The 16,375-nt window shown below is 39.6% G+C and overlaps 1 protein-coding gene across 1 annotated transcript in view; it reads left to right on the forward strand.

Annotated features, from left to right (window-relative positions):
* The window catches only part of LOC141544559 (collagen alpha-6(VI) chain-like), a 126,418-nt gene that overhangs the window by 55,327 nt on the left and 54,716 nt on the right, over positions 1-16,375 (forward strand). The window contains exons 13-21 of the mRNA XM_074270899.1: positions 978-1,031; positions 2,831-2,902; positions 3,002-3,028; positions 3,433-3,477; positions 3,573-3,626; positions 4,518-4,580; positions 9,698-9,763; positions 10,954-11,007; positions 15,667-15,702. Of these exons, the coding sequence (XP_074127000.1) occupies positions 978-1,031; positions 2,831-2,902; positions 3,002-3,028; positions 3,433-3,477; positions 3,573-3,626; positions 4,518-4,580; positions 9,698-9,763; positions 10,954-11,007; positions 15,667-15,702 (471 nt within the window). The remainder of the gene's footprint in view (positions 1-977; positions 1,032-2,830; positions 2,903-3,001; positions 3,029-3,432; positions 3,478-3,572; positions 3,627-4,517; positions 4,581-9,697; positions 9,764-10,953; positions 11,008-15,666; positions 15,703-16,375) is intronic.

The raw sequence follows: 16,375 nt of genomic DNA on the forward strand, positions 1-16,375 counted from the left end.
GGCTGCATGTGCACTTTCTTTGACAAAAAAAGGCCTTGATAGCCTGAAACATGTGTATGTACATGATATAGGTAGATATACGGAGATAATCAACTAGACAGATAGATCTCCAACTCTTTGTTGGTTGCCCATTTGGGGCAGAGACCCTGGAGTAGTTTGCCATTTCCTTCTCCTGAAGATAAGAAAACTGAGGCAAACAGAGTTAAGTGACTTGCCAGGGTTACACAGCTCTTCAGTATCTGAGGCCTGGGAAGATGAGTATCCCAACTGCAGGCCTAGCACTCTCTCTGCTCTGCCACGTAGCCACCCCTTCTGTAAAATAGCCAAGCTTAACATATACTCATAGGACAGTTGAACTTATGGATATGGTTCATAATGATTTTTTTGTGTTTAAGTATGGATGTATCTATTTTCAAGGTTGTACAGCTGCCACTATTTTGTAACTCCCAAATCAACATGGGTGTGTCCCCGCAGCAAGTTTTCATCCAGCAGAACTTTCTTCCCAGAGCTCAAAAAAGCAGAAACAATTTTTCAAAAGAAAGCAAAAATTTATATGATCTACTTACACTCAATATAACATGGTGCAAAAAATTTTTGGAGAATGATAAAGAATTTTATTTCCCTACCTAGAAAACAGAAATGTTCCCCAAATGTGTTGTCATATTTGTAAGTCCAGAGTTGTGTGGAAGAAAAGAGTAATACTAGAGTCCCATTTACTTGGGATGTATTGCTATAACCTATGTGTAAAAAAGTGAATTATGGAGGAGTTATGCAACAAATTGACATTTTTTCCCAAGTCTTTGCTATTCTGTGGGAAATTAAAGACTGTAAGCTTGAGGAACTTTCTTTAAGAATTTTTTTTTATTTGCAAAGCATTTAAACTATGCCTGGCACACAGCAGGTAGTTAATAAATGTTCAGTGCCACGTTGACTTGACCTGAGAAGCGCTCATATTCCTTTCTCTTTCTTGTTTTCAGGGACTTCCAGGTTTTAAAGGCAGTGAAGGCCACCTGGGAGAAGAAGGTACCCCTGTAAGTTAATACTTTTTAACTTTCTCTTCTACTAGAAATATTTCTCCTAGACAAATGTAGTGTTGCTGGGACCGGCTCAAAAGATGGCTTCTGATTGAAGAAATACACCAAGCCCTTTTGCTTTCTGACACCCTAAGAAAGCTCCCAAACTTGCAATGGTATTCGACAAGAGCTGTTGTACATCCTCAGAAATTTCCTCTTTGATGCAAGGAAAATAGTCCAATAAGAAAGGGTTTTTTGGATATCTTTGTTATCCTCAAGTGTTTCCTTTGTTCTCCTTTGTGATCTGCTGGGAAAAGTCATCTCTCCATCTAGAAGTGGAGAATGTGAGTCTTAGAAATTGGAGGTGACTTCTCCTGTTTGATGGCTGAAGATTGTGTCGGACCAGAGATGAGAAACGATCCCAGAGCCTTCACGCTCTCTGGACCGTCTTGGGCATTCTCCATGATCATCACTCCCTTTAAGCAGCGGGGCCCTTAAACCTCCTTTCCCTTTCTCCTTCTCATTCAAACCCCATTCTTCCCTGATGAGTCCACATTCTTGTATCTAATGATTCCATGTATAATCTAAAATTTTCCTGCTAAACTACATACTTTGGATTAAATGTTCTTTCTTCTTATCTTCTGTACCTCCAAATACTGTCATGTGATATAATTTCTGTTCAAAAGGTATTCATTTATTAAGTGTCTACTGTGTACTAGACTCTGGGAATCACAAGACCAGAATTCAGATTCCCCCTCTGTATGACCTTGGACTAAATTCTTTAAGTCTCAGCCTCCTCATTGGTAAAATTAGAAATTGGGTTAAATGAATACTCGTATCACTTCTAGTTCCCAGTTTCTTGTCTACAAATTCTACCTCATCCCAACTCAGCATCTGATCCTAACAATTCCCTTTTTAAATCACTCCCCCCCCCTCCATGCAGACTTCAGCTCCTTGGCTTCTGCATAAAGCAAATGCTACCTCATTTAATATATTTTCCTTTCATGATTTGGGTACACTTATATTTCTGTCCTCATCGGATATATTTCTTAAATCAGAACTTTTTAGGAGGTTTCATTTAACATTATTTAGCATTTCCCATGTAGATGATAGACAGATGACTATAAAAGAAAGATTTTTATTATGGTAGCTCTAGTTTCCCACTTTCCTCCGCTGAACTATGGAGCCCAGAGTAGAAATCTTTAAAGATAGTTGGAGTTATTCTTCTAGCATTGTGGTTCTCAGATTTTATGGTCCCAGATCTTTTTGTATTCTTAAAAATCATCAGGATTCCCCCCTACACAGAGATCTTTTATTTACAGGGTTTTGTTCATTGAATTGTTAGACATATTACATTTAAATATTAATTCATTTAATTTTGACCTCATGAGCCTCTTTTTAAAAGAGTCTTGGGAAATCCCAGGAGTCCCAATAACATTTTTTGAGGAATAGTGTTATGGCAAGTAATTTTTGAGCCATCCAAATAGAGTTCCTTATTTGTTATTCTGTCATTTTTCAGTCATGTCCAGCACTTTGTGACCCCCTTGGAGTTTCTGGGCATAGATACTAAAGTGGTTTGCAATTTCCTTCTCTAATTCATTTTATAGATGAGGAAACTGAGGCAAGAGGGTTAAGTGATTTGCCCAGGGTCACACAGCAGTAAGTGTCTGAGGCTGAATTTGCACTCGGGAAGATGAGGCTGCCTGACTCCAGGCTCAATCCTCTAGCTCATCCCAATGCCCTGGTTTATCCAAGGGTAGTTTTCCTAGCTGCCTCCAAATTCCATATTACAATGTTAATTACTGTTCTTCTCTCAGGGAGAAAGAGGAGCCCCTGGACCAGTGGGAGAGGAAGGCGTTAAAGGATGCCATGGGAGCAAAGGGCCCAAGGTAAACATGTTTTGAAGCCATTGAGAAATATTTTGATCCAGTTTTATAAAATTTCCCTAAATTTAATCTTTTTATTTTTCTTTTTTTCATTCTTTTCAGGGAAACAGGGGACTCAGTGGAGAAGAGGTACAGTATCAAGGCTCATTATTAAAATGCAGAAGGAGGCAGAGAATAATTTAAAATGACCCATCCTGTACTGACTAGCAGGTTCATACATTGGATTTATAAATGGGTTCTCTGATGACCTTCTATCTAAAAATTCATTATGTTACATCTGGTCTTTTATTTGATAACAAGGAATTTTATTTTCTCCATAAAACATTTCAGTTGTTCTTTTTAAAATTTTTTATTGAGATCAAGTAAATAGCAACCTATATAAACCTTTATGGAAAGAATATATATGTATGTATGTATCACATGTGTTTATTCAAACCTCTCCCCCTGAATACTGAATTATGTATTCTGGTTAATGTCTGGCTTTATTTTACTTTGGCATAGAGGGCTTTTAACACTTGTAACTGCATTTTCAGGGAGAAATTGGGGAACTCGGGATTAATGGGATCAATGGAGAACAGGTAAACCCATCATCTCCTCACATAGAAACTTGACACTTAAGAGACCTCTTGCTGAGGAAAAGGAGACTTTTTGCCTCTTTTTTTTTCTTTTTTAGGGTGAAGGTGGCCTTCCAGGAACAAAAGGAGAAAAAGGAGATGAAGGTTCCCAGGTGATATTTTAGGAGGCTTGTTCTTGGAGGGTTTAAACTCAAAAAGAGAAAATAAGATTTTTTTTTTAGAAGTCTTCATTGGAAATAGGAGCAACAGGCCAGTTTAAAAAAACAACAACAATATTTTGGCAGTAATTTTCTGAAGAAAGAGTTCCTCCATTTTCTAAAAACCAATCTTCAGTTCCTGCTGAGATAACTGAAATTCTGTCATTAGAGGAGCTTGTTTCAAAAGACATCGCATGGCACAGGACAAGTGCAGCATTTGGAGTCAAAAATATTGTATTCATGTTCTGCCTCTGACACTGACTCCTGGTGCACTTTGGGCAAGTAATTCAATGTCTCGTCTCTGGGGCTTGATTTCTTCATGTATAAATTTCAAGAGTTGGTCAAATGGCCTCTGGGTCCCCCTTCAGAACCTGTGTTCCTGTGATGCTGTGACCTGTGGGAGGAAGAGGGCATTAAATTTGTATTTCATCTGACCTTTATACCTTAGTGTAAATTAGTTTGAGACCCCCTCCTGAAAGCAATTTGTGTTAGAAGAAAGGCAGGGAGAGAGCAGAAGTTGCTGGAGGGATGAGCAGAAGAGTCAGAGAAAGGGGTCACTGGGTAGGAAGAAGGCAGAGAAGAGCCAGTTTAAGGGCTGGAAGAAATAGTACTTAAGTGGGTTCCTACCAAATGCCTAGTAGGCCGCTGCTTTCACAGTGTGAGTGCTTACCCACTCTGAGACAGTGCATGGAAGGCAGAAGCTTTTGGTTTTTTGTTTGTTTTTTAAACTTTAATATTCACTTTCAAAACTAATTTACCTGAATAGAATAAAAAATTTTTGATATATTTTAATCTTAGAGGAAAAATTCTATTCTATATTATAATACAGAACCCCATTCTTTTTAGGGCAACCCTGGGAAGAAAGGACCCCCAGGTGACAGTGGCCAAAGGGGATTGCGAGGAGATCCTGTAAGTTTTTTTGTTTGTTTATTTTTTATTCTTTTAAGTCAAGCCACAAGTATAAAATGGGCACTCATTAAACACCAACTGTATGCTATACATTTTGCTAAATGCTGGAGATAAAAATACAGAAATGAAATAGGCCTTGCCTTCAAAGGGAGACATTATGGTATGTGTATGTACATGCATGAACATGTATGTGTGTGTGTATATATGTATATATACATACACACACATACACATTTATGTACATGATATATCTACTTATAGCTATGTAGTATGTAAATATACATATATATATATATATATATATATATATATATATATATATATATATATATATATATATATATATATATATATATATATATATATATATATATGTACATGACATATACAAATAAATACAAGGTTCTTGGGACCAGGAAGAAGATGCCATTAGATTGTAAGCTCCTTAAAGAGCTTTTGCCTTTCTTTGTATCACCAGAAGTATCTAGCACACAATGCCAGGAAATAATAAAAATTTGCTGCCTCCCTAGTAAATATCAGATACCATAATAAGCACTAAGGATCCAAAAACAATCCTTGTCTTTGAAGAGCTTGCTTCTAGGAAGGTTGAGGGAAGGACAGTGTAAGCCAGAATGTTTAAATTATCAAATTAATACAAAACAATTTCAAGAAGAAGAATTAATAACTGGAGGGACTCAGAGTGGACATGGAAGAGGCAGCTCCTGGGCCCATTTTAGAAGAAGCTAGAGATGCTGTGAGGCAGGGTGATTTGGAAATGCTTTCTAGCCTTAAAAGTGTAAATAAAATGGCATGTATGGGGAAGGAAAGGAAGGTGAAATAAGACCAAGGGGCCAGACTGTAAATAGCTTGAAACACCAGGCATGGGCTTCATAAAGAGAAGGAACTGGTGCTGTAACACTCGGATACTGAGGGTGATTTCTGCCTTTGTGTATCTTATACTGGCGTGGTACTTGGCACAGAGTAGGTACTTAATAAATGCTTATTGATTGAATAAAATTTTAAAGCACTTATTAAGCACTTCCATCATAATTGATTCTTAACCTGGATCTGTGAACTTGTTTGATTATATTTTTTAAAATTGCATTTCAATAGAATTCATTTCCTTTTAATCCTATTATTAGTTCTTACATTTTTTCTTCTGGAAACTCCCTAAGCTGTCTAACTTAGAAACAGGAAATACTTTAAGCCCTGGAAGAATCTGGTTCCTGTGTAAAAATAGATCAGTTTAAGAGGCTTCCACCTACAGAAAACAAGCATTTGTCTTGATTGTTTCTAGACTCCATCAGGGTAGCTCAGTTGTGATTATGTCCAATCTAACAGTTGTGGAATTTTAAATTCCTCTGAAAGGTGCACCACTGAATGCTCCGAGTATCCCTGAGTAATTTCCCTAATGTCCCAGCTGGTGCCTGGAAAGCCGGCTCTCTGGAGTGTTCTAGTTATCCGAGCCCTCCCTTTGACATGTGCATGTTGAGCCTCATTCTCGTGTCCCTGGCACCCCACCCAGAAATCTGTCCCAGCTCTGGGAATGCTGCCTGTCCCCGTGTGTGGCTTGTGGGTTTCTATCCCAAGGAAGGATGGGAGAGCAGAGTTGATGGGATCATGCCGGCGGGAGTATGCAGAGCATATGTGTGAACACATGATTTATAAGAAGTGCCATCCACCCATTTCTGGAAAACGTGCCTCTTTGGGGGAATGCCATGCTCTCCTGTATGTCAGCTTGGCTTCTTGGGGGCACAATCACCACAGTGACTGGGCAATCTTGTGTAATGTTCCTTGTTGGCTGGTGTGTCGAAACAAAACATTGCACGGCCCAATGAAGTATATCCTTCTGGAACAGATTCAGAACTATGGATGTGATTTTTGTGCCTGGGGCAGGAGCCCCCTGCAGCCCTCCTCCTGGTGCTCCCTCGGAGCTCTGAGAGAAGGGGAAGTTGTTCAGAGGAGTCAGAGACCCCCCAGACCCAGCTTCAATTCTCTCCGTTCTGCCCGGTCTCTGCTCAGCTGCCATTTTTGTAAAGCATGGGACTGACATCATTCCCCTGCTTCATGAACTCCCGTGGCTGCTGGTTACTTCCAGGAGAGGGTCAATTCCTCTGTTTGGTGTTCCAGGTCCTTCCCAGACTGGACCCTTCTTCCTTGTCCATGCTTCTTACATGTTATTCCCCTCCTGTTACTTTACAGTCTGGCCATGGGTGGCCGTTCATATACAACTCTCTATGTCCATCATTAAATGAGGTGTTTGTAAAGCATTTTACAAACCTTAGAGCGCTGAGTTGTTATTATTATTGTGATCACCCACATCTGGGAAGTCTCGGTCCTCTTCTGCTTCTTTGCTCCTTCCTCTTGGCTTTCTTCAAGACTTAGTTTAAATCCTACCTGCTGTTGGAAGCCTTTCCCAGCTCCCCACTGCTGCTCCTTCCTTTTCCAGAGTTGTTGAGTTATCGGGTTGTCCAATCTCATCTGACTCTTTGTGGCCTTCAGTCTAATATATCTAGTCATTCATATGTCATCTCCCCAGTGCGAATGTAAGCCTTTTGGGGTCAGGGACTGTGTTTGCCTTTCTTTGTGTTCTCTGCACCCAGCACAGTGTAAGCTTTAATAAATACTCATTGACTGACCAATGGGGAGAATTTTGATTTGGTGGAGAACTGAGATAATCTAGGGAGGGCTCAGATCCCAGCTCACACTCTGCTGCTTTATTATTTTAACTAATATTCCTGTCAGTAAGGCTGTAGGCCCTTTCCCTCTTTGCTGCAGAATTGCAAATGATGGTTCTCCATATATACAGAGGGTAGAAAGTCAAATCCAGAGTTCTTTCCTCAAATCCGCCAAGGTAGCCCTTACATGAGGTAGGACCGTTTCCGCCTTTTTCCTGTGCTTCATTGGAAGCAGTTTGGTATTGTTGGGAGAGTATTGCTCACAAAGTCAGACGACCTGGGTCCAATCACTATCTGTGTAATGTGGAGCACCTGAAAACTGAGGATCTCTAAGATCTCTTCCAATAATAGTATCTGTGAGCCATATTTTCTTCCCAGGCCCCACCATGAAATCCATATATTCTGCTTATTCATTCTTCCCTTGAAATAGCAACCTCCAAGAATCACACACGAAGCTAGGCAGAGCTTGGCCAGAATTGGAACACTCTTTTGGGAGGATGGATAAGAGAGTAAGGAAGGAGACTTAACGCACATGTGTACTAAAGTGACTGGTGCTGTCCATGGTCATGTATCGCTAATGGTCTCCTCATTTACCCAAATGGAAGAGGAAGGAGAGAATTCATGTACCTGTTCCCTATGTAGACAGAATCCTGCTGCCTCTGTAACTAGCAGAATACTTGTCTTCTTGGAGTTGCTGGTTTTATAAACTCACAGCTTAGGGCTGAGTCACATATGGTTTATCTATCTAAATTTCCTATGTATCTTCTATCTCTTTTATTGATAGCCACATACAAACCCACATACACATACATTTACGTTTTAGTCTGGGGAGCCTTTAAGATTCTTAAAAAATCATTTAGGACCTTCACACACAAGTGTTTCTTTATGTGAGCTGCTGCCTATTGAAATTTATCCTATTTGAAATGAAAACATCCTTATATTATTATGAAAATAATTTTGACCTCATAAATCTTTTGAAGAATCTGAGACTCCTAGGAATCCTTGGACCATACTTTGAGAACCTCTGGTATAATGGAACAGAAAAAGGCTGCAGAGTTAGGAAGATCCAGGGGTCACACCCCTGACAAATATTGGCCCTGTGATTCCTCTTAGTGCCCACCAGGAATCTCTTTTAGACTGTTGAATGGCAGAACAGGTACCAATTTGCATTAGTAGAGGGAATTTGGTCACTGGAAAATGAAATGAAATCTCCAGTCTTTTTCTTCCTATCCTTTTCTCTCAAAATAGAATGTTTAAGAAAACTTAATATGCCAAAGTTCAAGCTTGGGAAAATAAAAACAAATTTGAAGGTAATTATTGGATTTTACAAATGATTCACTTCAGAATTTCTTTCAATAATGTACTCCTCCATACATTTAAAATATATATTTTTAAATATTGACTGAATTTTTTACCCAGTATTTAAAAATGACATCTGTTATTTTAAAAGAGTAATTATATCCCAGTATGTGGTCAGCAAATATTTCTAAATGATTGATGTGGTGTGTACTTGGGTTTACCAGATGGGTCAAATTGGCCACCAAATTTCCTCAACTGGACAATTGAGCCAAACAATTGCTTTGACTTTATTTTTCCAAGAAATGATGGTTGCTTCAATGGAACCAGTTCAATCAGTTGAGTGTTTTAGTGTCACATCCACATGGCTTTTTTATCCCCTTGTTCTGTTAAAAAGTTAATGAGAATTAGCTGTTACCAGCAGATGTGGAAAAATGTAGAGATTTTGGTTAATCTCTAGAGGGGGAAAAGTGTATCAATCCTGAAGAGTTGATTTCTTTTTAAAAAGTCATATACTTCTTTTGGTTACTTCTTTAGCAAACAAAAAAGAAATTTGGCAAGGATGATTTGGCAGCAAAAGATGTGGAAAGAGAGGAGAACAGTGTATGGACATGACTAGGACTCGGACTTCCTGCACCTAGGATAAGATTTTCCTAACAAGACCCCCTCCAAGAGCCAGCAAGGGCCTTCCTTCTTGTCCCATTTAGACAATAAAGAACATCTTCTTGTCCCTTCTCTAGATATCAGACAGAATATTGTGTGACTTAGGAGGAAGTCATAAGTAGCAGCAGAGGATCAGGGGCCTATTAGCTTCATCTTTTGATGGTCAGTCCCTCAAGAATAACGTTATACTTATGGCCAACATCAGGAACCTGGTTCTTGAGATTTAATTTCTCCATGAAGGGCACCAAATAACTATAAAAGTCCAGGGGGCTAGCTCCCCATGGGCAAGGGAAAATGTTCCAACAACTTTTTTATTTTACTGTACTTGTGCTCTTAAATGAGTGGGATTTCTACCGCCAACTTCTTTCTTTTTTTTGGCCTGATGTCTTGTGAAATACCCTAGGAGACATGATGTAAAAATTGCTTTTTCTCTTAGCAAAAGATCCTGACAATTTGTCTTTTATGATTATTTTTTCCTAGGGCAACCCTGGATCAGATAATAACAGAAATGGACTCACGGGCCCAAAAGGAGAAAGGGGAAGACAAGTAACTATGTGGGAATTTGACATTGTTTTTGTAAAATGGCTATAAGGCAATGGTGAATTCTAAATATGAGGGGATGGAACATAAAACTTGAGTCAAAGGATATTATTATCAGAGGCTGATTTGTTTAATATTAAACAAAATCTAACTATGGAATAGCTGGAAGGTCACTGTTAAATCGGTCTAGTGGAATCCAGAAGTTCAAATGTCCATTTTTGATTCTTCCTTTGGGAGTAAATGTCTTACTGAACCTTCACTTGGTATACTTGTCTGATGAATGGGAATATCTCTTGAGGAATAATTGATAGAACTGACTCCAATAGGGGAGATCTCTTGTCTCCCAACACACTGGAGAAGCACACTGTAAAAGAAAGAAATATTCTTCTTGTGATATGAATAGTATGAATTGGGAAATGTTGACTCTTCAGATGCTCAAGATAAATCTCTCTGACAAACTTAATAGTGACAGATTCCCACTAGATTTTTGAGTTTAAGAATTCTATCCTTGCTTAAGGATTTTTAAAATGGACTAGTTTCTAGCCACCATTTCTCTTTATTGAAGACTTATTTTCATAATTCTTCCTAGAGTTGTGAATGGTCAGATAGACAGATAAACTACTTTGCCTCCCTCCTTTTGGATTTTGGAAGGACCCTATTCTGAGATGTTAATCAGTGGTGTATTAGTCACTATAGTGATTTAGCCAAAGGCCTGAATCCTGGATGACCGATGTATAAACCACATAGAGGAAGCCAAAAAAAATGATCATATTAATGACCAATGTGCAACATATTTCATTACCAATAAATGGCAATAAAATTCTTGTAAGGACTTAATGGATAGATTTAATTTTAAATATGATATGCTATGTGCCAGAGAGATGAGAACAGATGGAGTCATCTCATTAGTATGTATATATATACACACACACACACACACACACACACACATATATATATATATATATATATATATACATATAAATATAGATATATATAGTGTCTGTTCCTCATTTCCCAAAAGAAAGATATGATTAATGGTCATTGGAATGTGATGCAAAAGGGAAGGATTTCTCTCTGTCGCTCACGTTTGACTCTACTGGCTTCTCGGGTTTCCTATAAATTCATCCAAAGAGGGAGAGGTATAAAAAATGTTTGCACTTGTCCTAAAATGAAACTGCTCGTTTCCTTGGCAGGGAAGGCGTGGACAGCCAGGAATACCAGGATCTCCGGGCTCCCGAGGAGACACAGTAAGAATCCACCTACACCCAAGACCCAACTTCCTGCTGGTCTTGGGGGTGACGGCGGGGCAGGGACTTGGGTGCTTCCATGATGACTTGCTGGCTTGGCCAGCCTGGAGTGGTGGTGGTGGCTCTGACAATAACACTAGATCTTCAGGGGCATCCTCTCGACCTGGTGACATCGGGCATCTTCAGTAGGTCTCGGAAGGCATCCTCTTCTCAGCAGGCTAGAGTAGGAAGCAATCTAGACCCTGACCCGAGATAGGACTCTGACTCAAGCTGAATGACAGACTTAGAAGCAGAAGGGAAGGAAATGTCATTTTGTCCCATACCCCTATTTTACAGATGAGGAAACAGGCTCAGAGAAGATAAGTGTTCTGTCCAAGTTCACATAGGTAACATGTAGCAGAGTGGGGCATCCCAAATCCATCATTCTCTACCCTGTGCCACTCCAGATCCCTCGGAACATCTCCAGATGTAGATGTCTGCCAAATTCATTTTGTTTTCTTGCGCTGCATTAACGTTCAGGCCTTAATACGTGGGGTAAACTGAAACAAAGCCTGCCCTTGACTGGTAAAACACAAAGACTGTAAAAGGGCCAAGGAAGGAGATTTTGTAATAAAAAACATGATTAATGAGGTGCCTGTAAATTTTTACATTTCATAACAGATCCTAAATTAGATTCATTCTTTCTGATGTTATTCTCTAGCACTCTTTAGTTTATTTCCAGAGCCCCCTTCCTAAGTAAATATTTTAAAATTGGGCCTGATTTTTATTCATTTAAGTCCATGGGTCTCAGTTTGATTCCTTCCTCAGTCAGATGATAATGGGACTGATCTCATGATCTCAAGAGAAAAACATCCTCATATACTCTGAGAATTCAGTCCTCTCTGCGTGGCAAAGAAAATGGATTCAAAGTGGGGAGGGAGAAAGGGGAAAAAGTCTGAAATGTTCAGAATTTATTGGCCTCTGGAAAAATACATTTCATTAATGCTACTTTAATAGAGCTATGGATAAAATAGTGTTAGCTAATCTTCTCACATTATAAAGGGTGGGACTCTCTTACATACCCCTGGAAAACATTTTCATCTTAAAGAATATTGTCCATAAGGACTATCACATGGCTTATGGGAAAGGGTAAGACTGATCTTGTAGAAGTGATAGCTCCCTCAAGGAGCATCATTGTCGACTGCTTCTCCTAGGCCTTCTTTAGGCGTCATGTCACATCTGATATCCAAGTGCAAGACTGAGTTAGGATTCTAAAAAGGGACTCCATTGTGTTAGCTATTTGTGGAGAAAAATGGGGTCTGGAATCCCCAAGTTCCTGATGAACCACACTGATACAAGTGGCAAGGACCAATGGAAGTGATATTTTTTGCTGCGTTGCCTCCAGCAGGAAGGCATTGCAGTGGAGGAAAGGGGACAGCCCTGATTATCACATAGCAGTGCCTGAGATGAATGGGAGACTAACCTGAAAGAAACTCTTCAGCAAAGAGGCAGCGCTGAACTCCACGGCAGATGCTGAAGGGCATCTGTGATGTGCTGTCAAAGGGCAGGTTTTACTTCTAACTAGGGTGGAAAGGCCCGTTCATCATGCACTGACCTTTTCATCCAGCTAGGCTGAGCAGAACAAAGCAGGAATATGAATGGGTTTGCTCCTTAGACAGAGTGTGATTAGAGTTGACATTTTCTATCTGAAGGAATGATTGCTTTTTCTCATGATCTGGAGTCCCAAATCTCTGCAGATGTTCCAGGACTTAATGCAGTCATACTTGGATGCTAGTAGAACAGTATGAATCCTAAAGATCTGAGTCACTTGGCAGCAAAAAAATTGAAGTATTCTTTTCAGGTTTCCCATCCATATTCTCAGGCACTTAATCTCTTATACTTTTCTCCTTGGTAGGAAGCTAGGATTACCCATTCTGGTATGACTTTGAACCAAGTCTAGGGCTGGGAGACTCAGAGTCTTAGTTCTGTCAAGAATGGTCACTAACTATTTATTAAGCACCAATTAGTACCCGATGCTGTGCTAAGTGCTGGGAAAACAAAACAAAACAAAAAAATTCATAAAATAGTCCCTGCTCTCAACCAGTTCACAGCCTAAGGGGGAATACAACAAGCAATTAAACATGTACAAATAAGCTATACAGTATAATTAAAGGGAGAGAAAGCACTAGAGTGCAGAGAGGTTGGCAAAGGCTTTCTGTAGATCAGATTTTAGTTGAAATTTGAAGGAAATCAGGGAACCAGTAGGTAGAAATGAGAAAGGAAAGCCTTCCAGCCAGGGGGGTCAAACAGATCATTTTGCCTTTGATTCTGGAGGTGATAGAGACCCACTGGGGTTTATTGAAAACTTTTTATTAAAAACTATTAAAGGTACTATAAGGATCTAGTAAAATTGTGCATAGTTAAGGAAAGGGGGATTTGTCCTAGTCTGAGCAGGCTGAAATTCATTGAGACTGATCCAGGGTCTTAGAGATAATAAGTGTTGGAGTCACATCTGGGGTCCAATCTGTCTTCTTTTTTCCTCTTCCTGAAGCTTTCTCCTTTTCTACCCATCTCTTAAATCACCTGTACCATGACCCCTTCCCTCTGAGCCCTGCTGTCGGTTGTAATTTAAGCTGAAGGTATCCCACGTCGCAGGGATATTTATATTTTAATAAGAGGCTCTTGAATATTAAAAGACTTTCAAGGTATGAATTTCCCATGACTGGGAATTACTATAATTCAGGAAGGGAAGACACTGGGGACCCAAGAGTTCTTCCCAGAAATCCTTCTATCAGAGCATGGAGGTGGCTACCCATTCTGCCCATGATTATGACTGGTGCTATGCAGATGTGACACATGATTTCATTCCTTGCCTTTCTTTTTAGAACCTGGTTAGTTGAATTAAGGCCAGTAGAACCCAGTGTACAAGATGCTTTTCTGAGCCTCTGAAGTACTTGCTGCATTGTGTGGTAGAGAGGTTCAGATGAGATTTGCATGTGTAAAGTTTTCTAGAAACATTAGCCATTAAAGTTATTTCCACTAAGAGCCTTAGCGTTAGTCCGAAGCCAGAATGAGGGTATCGGTAGCAAACCCTTTGAAGCCTCTTAGAAGAGGTAAATCTATATGGCTGGACAGCAGTTTTAAGTCCTCTGGTTGTCTTCATTGGCTCCTTTCTCAGAATTGTGTTGGTTTGTTTTGTTTTTCCAGTGAAGCAAGTTATATTACTTTGGATAAAATGGAAGAAGTTTGGCCACCTTCCTCCCACCTCAATCACTATCACCTCCTACCTGCCAATCTACAGCGAGCCAATGTAGGCAAAGCTCAGTTATTCAGGGACTGATTATCTGCTGTGCATGATTCTCCAAGCCCTTGGCTGATCATCCATTTCTCTCTGGCTTGCTGCCTTTGGACACGGCATCGATAATTGAGTTTATTTGGCCGTTAGCCTGATGAAATAAAAAGAGATGAAATCTGCCTCAGTCAATTTTGCAAGTCATGAACAGTTCCAGTAAAAAGTGGAGTGAGGAGGGACTAGTGGCTAAAATGGATTTTTAAAAGAATTGTAAAAGAATTTTAAAAATCGTAGATGGTGGCCCTCATAAAGGGAACAGGAGGAATGTTCTCCAGGAACATTGTAGTGCAATAGATACTTTTCTTCTTCTAAACATCAAATAGGAAATTGTGTACCTACCAACAAATATTCATTTTGTGTGACATTTTTAAATGTGAAAAAGTTAAATTTCCTTCATTTTTTTAAATTGTCCCCAAACTCTTTTATCCAAGGACCATTCATACTCATATACTCCTGAAACCAGCATTTCCAAGTTTTCCCAATATGATTTAAGCACAAAAACACTCCATGGTCTAATTTGGAAAAAGTTGGTCAGTGATAACTGTAGGATGGGAAAATAGGGGAAATGGGAAAATATCTCCAAAGGAAATAGAAAACCTAGATCTGAGCCCTGCTCCAATGCCTGTATGAAGTTGGGTCAATCACTTAATCTTTCCTTGTATCATTTATCTCAACTGTAAAATTAGGCAGTTCTTTTAAGTTCCCTTGGCTCTAGGTTGATGATCCCAGGATTCTGTAACATGGGCCCATGTTATCACAACATACCTGAATGGTTAGGTTCTATCTGGAAACGTTGCCCCAGAACACCTGTGGCTGTATTCAATCCACTTCAAGAAATATGGAAGCTAAATAGAGTTGGGCATCCTTGTGATTTCAGTTGTAAGGCAGACTGAGTCTGGGGGATCTCTGGAGCTTGAAAGTTCCGAATAACAGTGGGCTGAGCCATTCAGATCCACATGAAGTGCCATCAACGGAACGAGTCCCTGGAAGGGGCTGGTTACTTTATGAAGAGTAAACTAGTCCAATTGGTCCAGATTAGAAGTGTAGGTTAAAACTCTGTTCATATATATGTATGTAAACGTGCAAGTGCATGTATATGTATGCTCACATGAGAATTTGAATTATGCACTTCTGCCTTGTGTATGAACAATCACTTGTTTTTGGATGTATACTCGTGGAGTGTATACATGTGTATATGGCTGTGTGTGCATATTTATGGTTGTACACACATGTCTGTATGATGTATATATGCATATTTTATTCTGTATATATTTTTATTTACAGTACCCTTTTGGGGGTTATTTCTGCTTTGTTTTTCCCCACTTTAGCCAATACATGGCCGACGAGGACCAAGAGGCCCACAGGTAATGTCATCCTTTCACACCTTTCCACAGCATAGACTTTCCCCCATTGTTCAAACAGTAAAATATGGATGAGCCAACTCATGATGAAAAGAGCACATAAACATGGAGAACAACTTCCTTATATCTCCTGTTGGGTAACATAAGAGTTGAATGACTGTTTTTAGAAACAGGGACACACAGAGCCTTCATAAAATCCATGGAAGGAACTTTAAAGGTTGCCAGGTAACTGAGTTACAGTAACAGAGACTGTAGTTTAAATCCATCGATAGACACTCATGATTGTGTGACTCTGGGCAGGTCAATTATGCCCCAAGACATATCTGCCTGCCTCTGTTTCCTTCCCTGTAACATGAGCATAATAATTGCACCTTCCAGGTGAGGATCAAATAAAAGCACTTTAATATTCGTACTTAGCACCACATGGCTGGTGCATGGTAGACATTGAAAAATATTTGTTCCCTTTTCATTTTACAGTAGAGGAAATTGAAACACGAAAAGGCTGAGACTTATAGGGTTACGTGGCCGGTGAATTTATAAAGCAAGATCTACACCCAGGTCTTTATAGCTCCCAAGTCCAATGCTCTAATAAACTCAGAAAATCAACCCCTAAAAAAATGGCTGTAGCACAGAATAAAGAAGCATACAGAGCCCAGGTGAAGATTGGGAACCAGAA

This window comes from Sminthopsis crassicaudata, chromosome 5 (assembly GCF_048593235.1).
Source record: "Sminthopsis crassicaudata isolate SCR6 chromosome 5, ASM4859323v1, whole genome shotgun sequence".
NCBI classification, from domain to species: domain Eukaryota; kingdom Metazoa; phylum Chordata; class Mammalia; order Dasyuromorphia; family Dasyuridae; genus Sminthopsis; species Sminthopsis crassicaudata.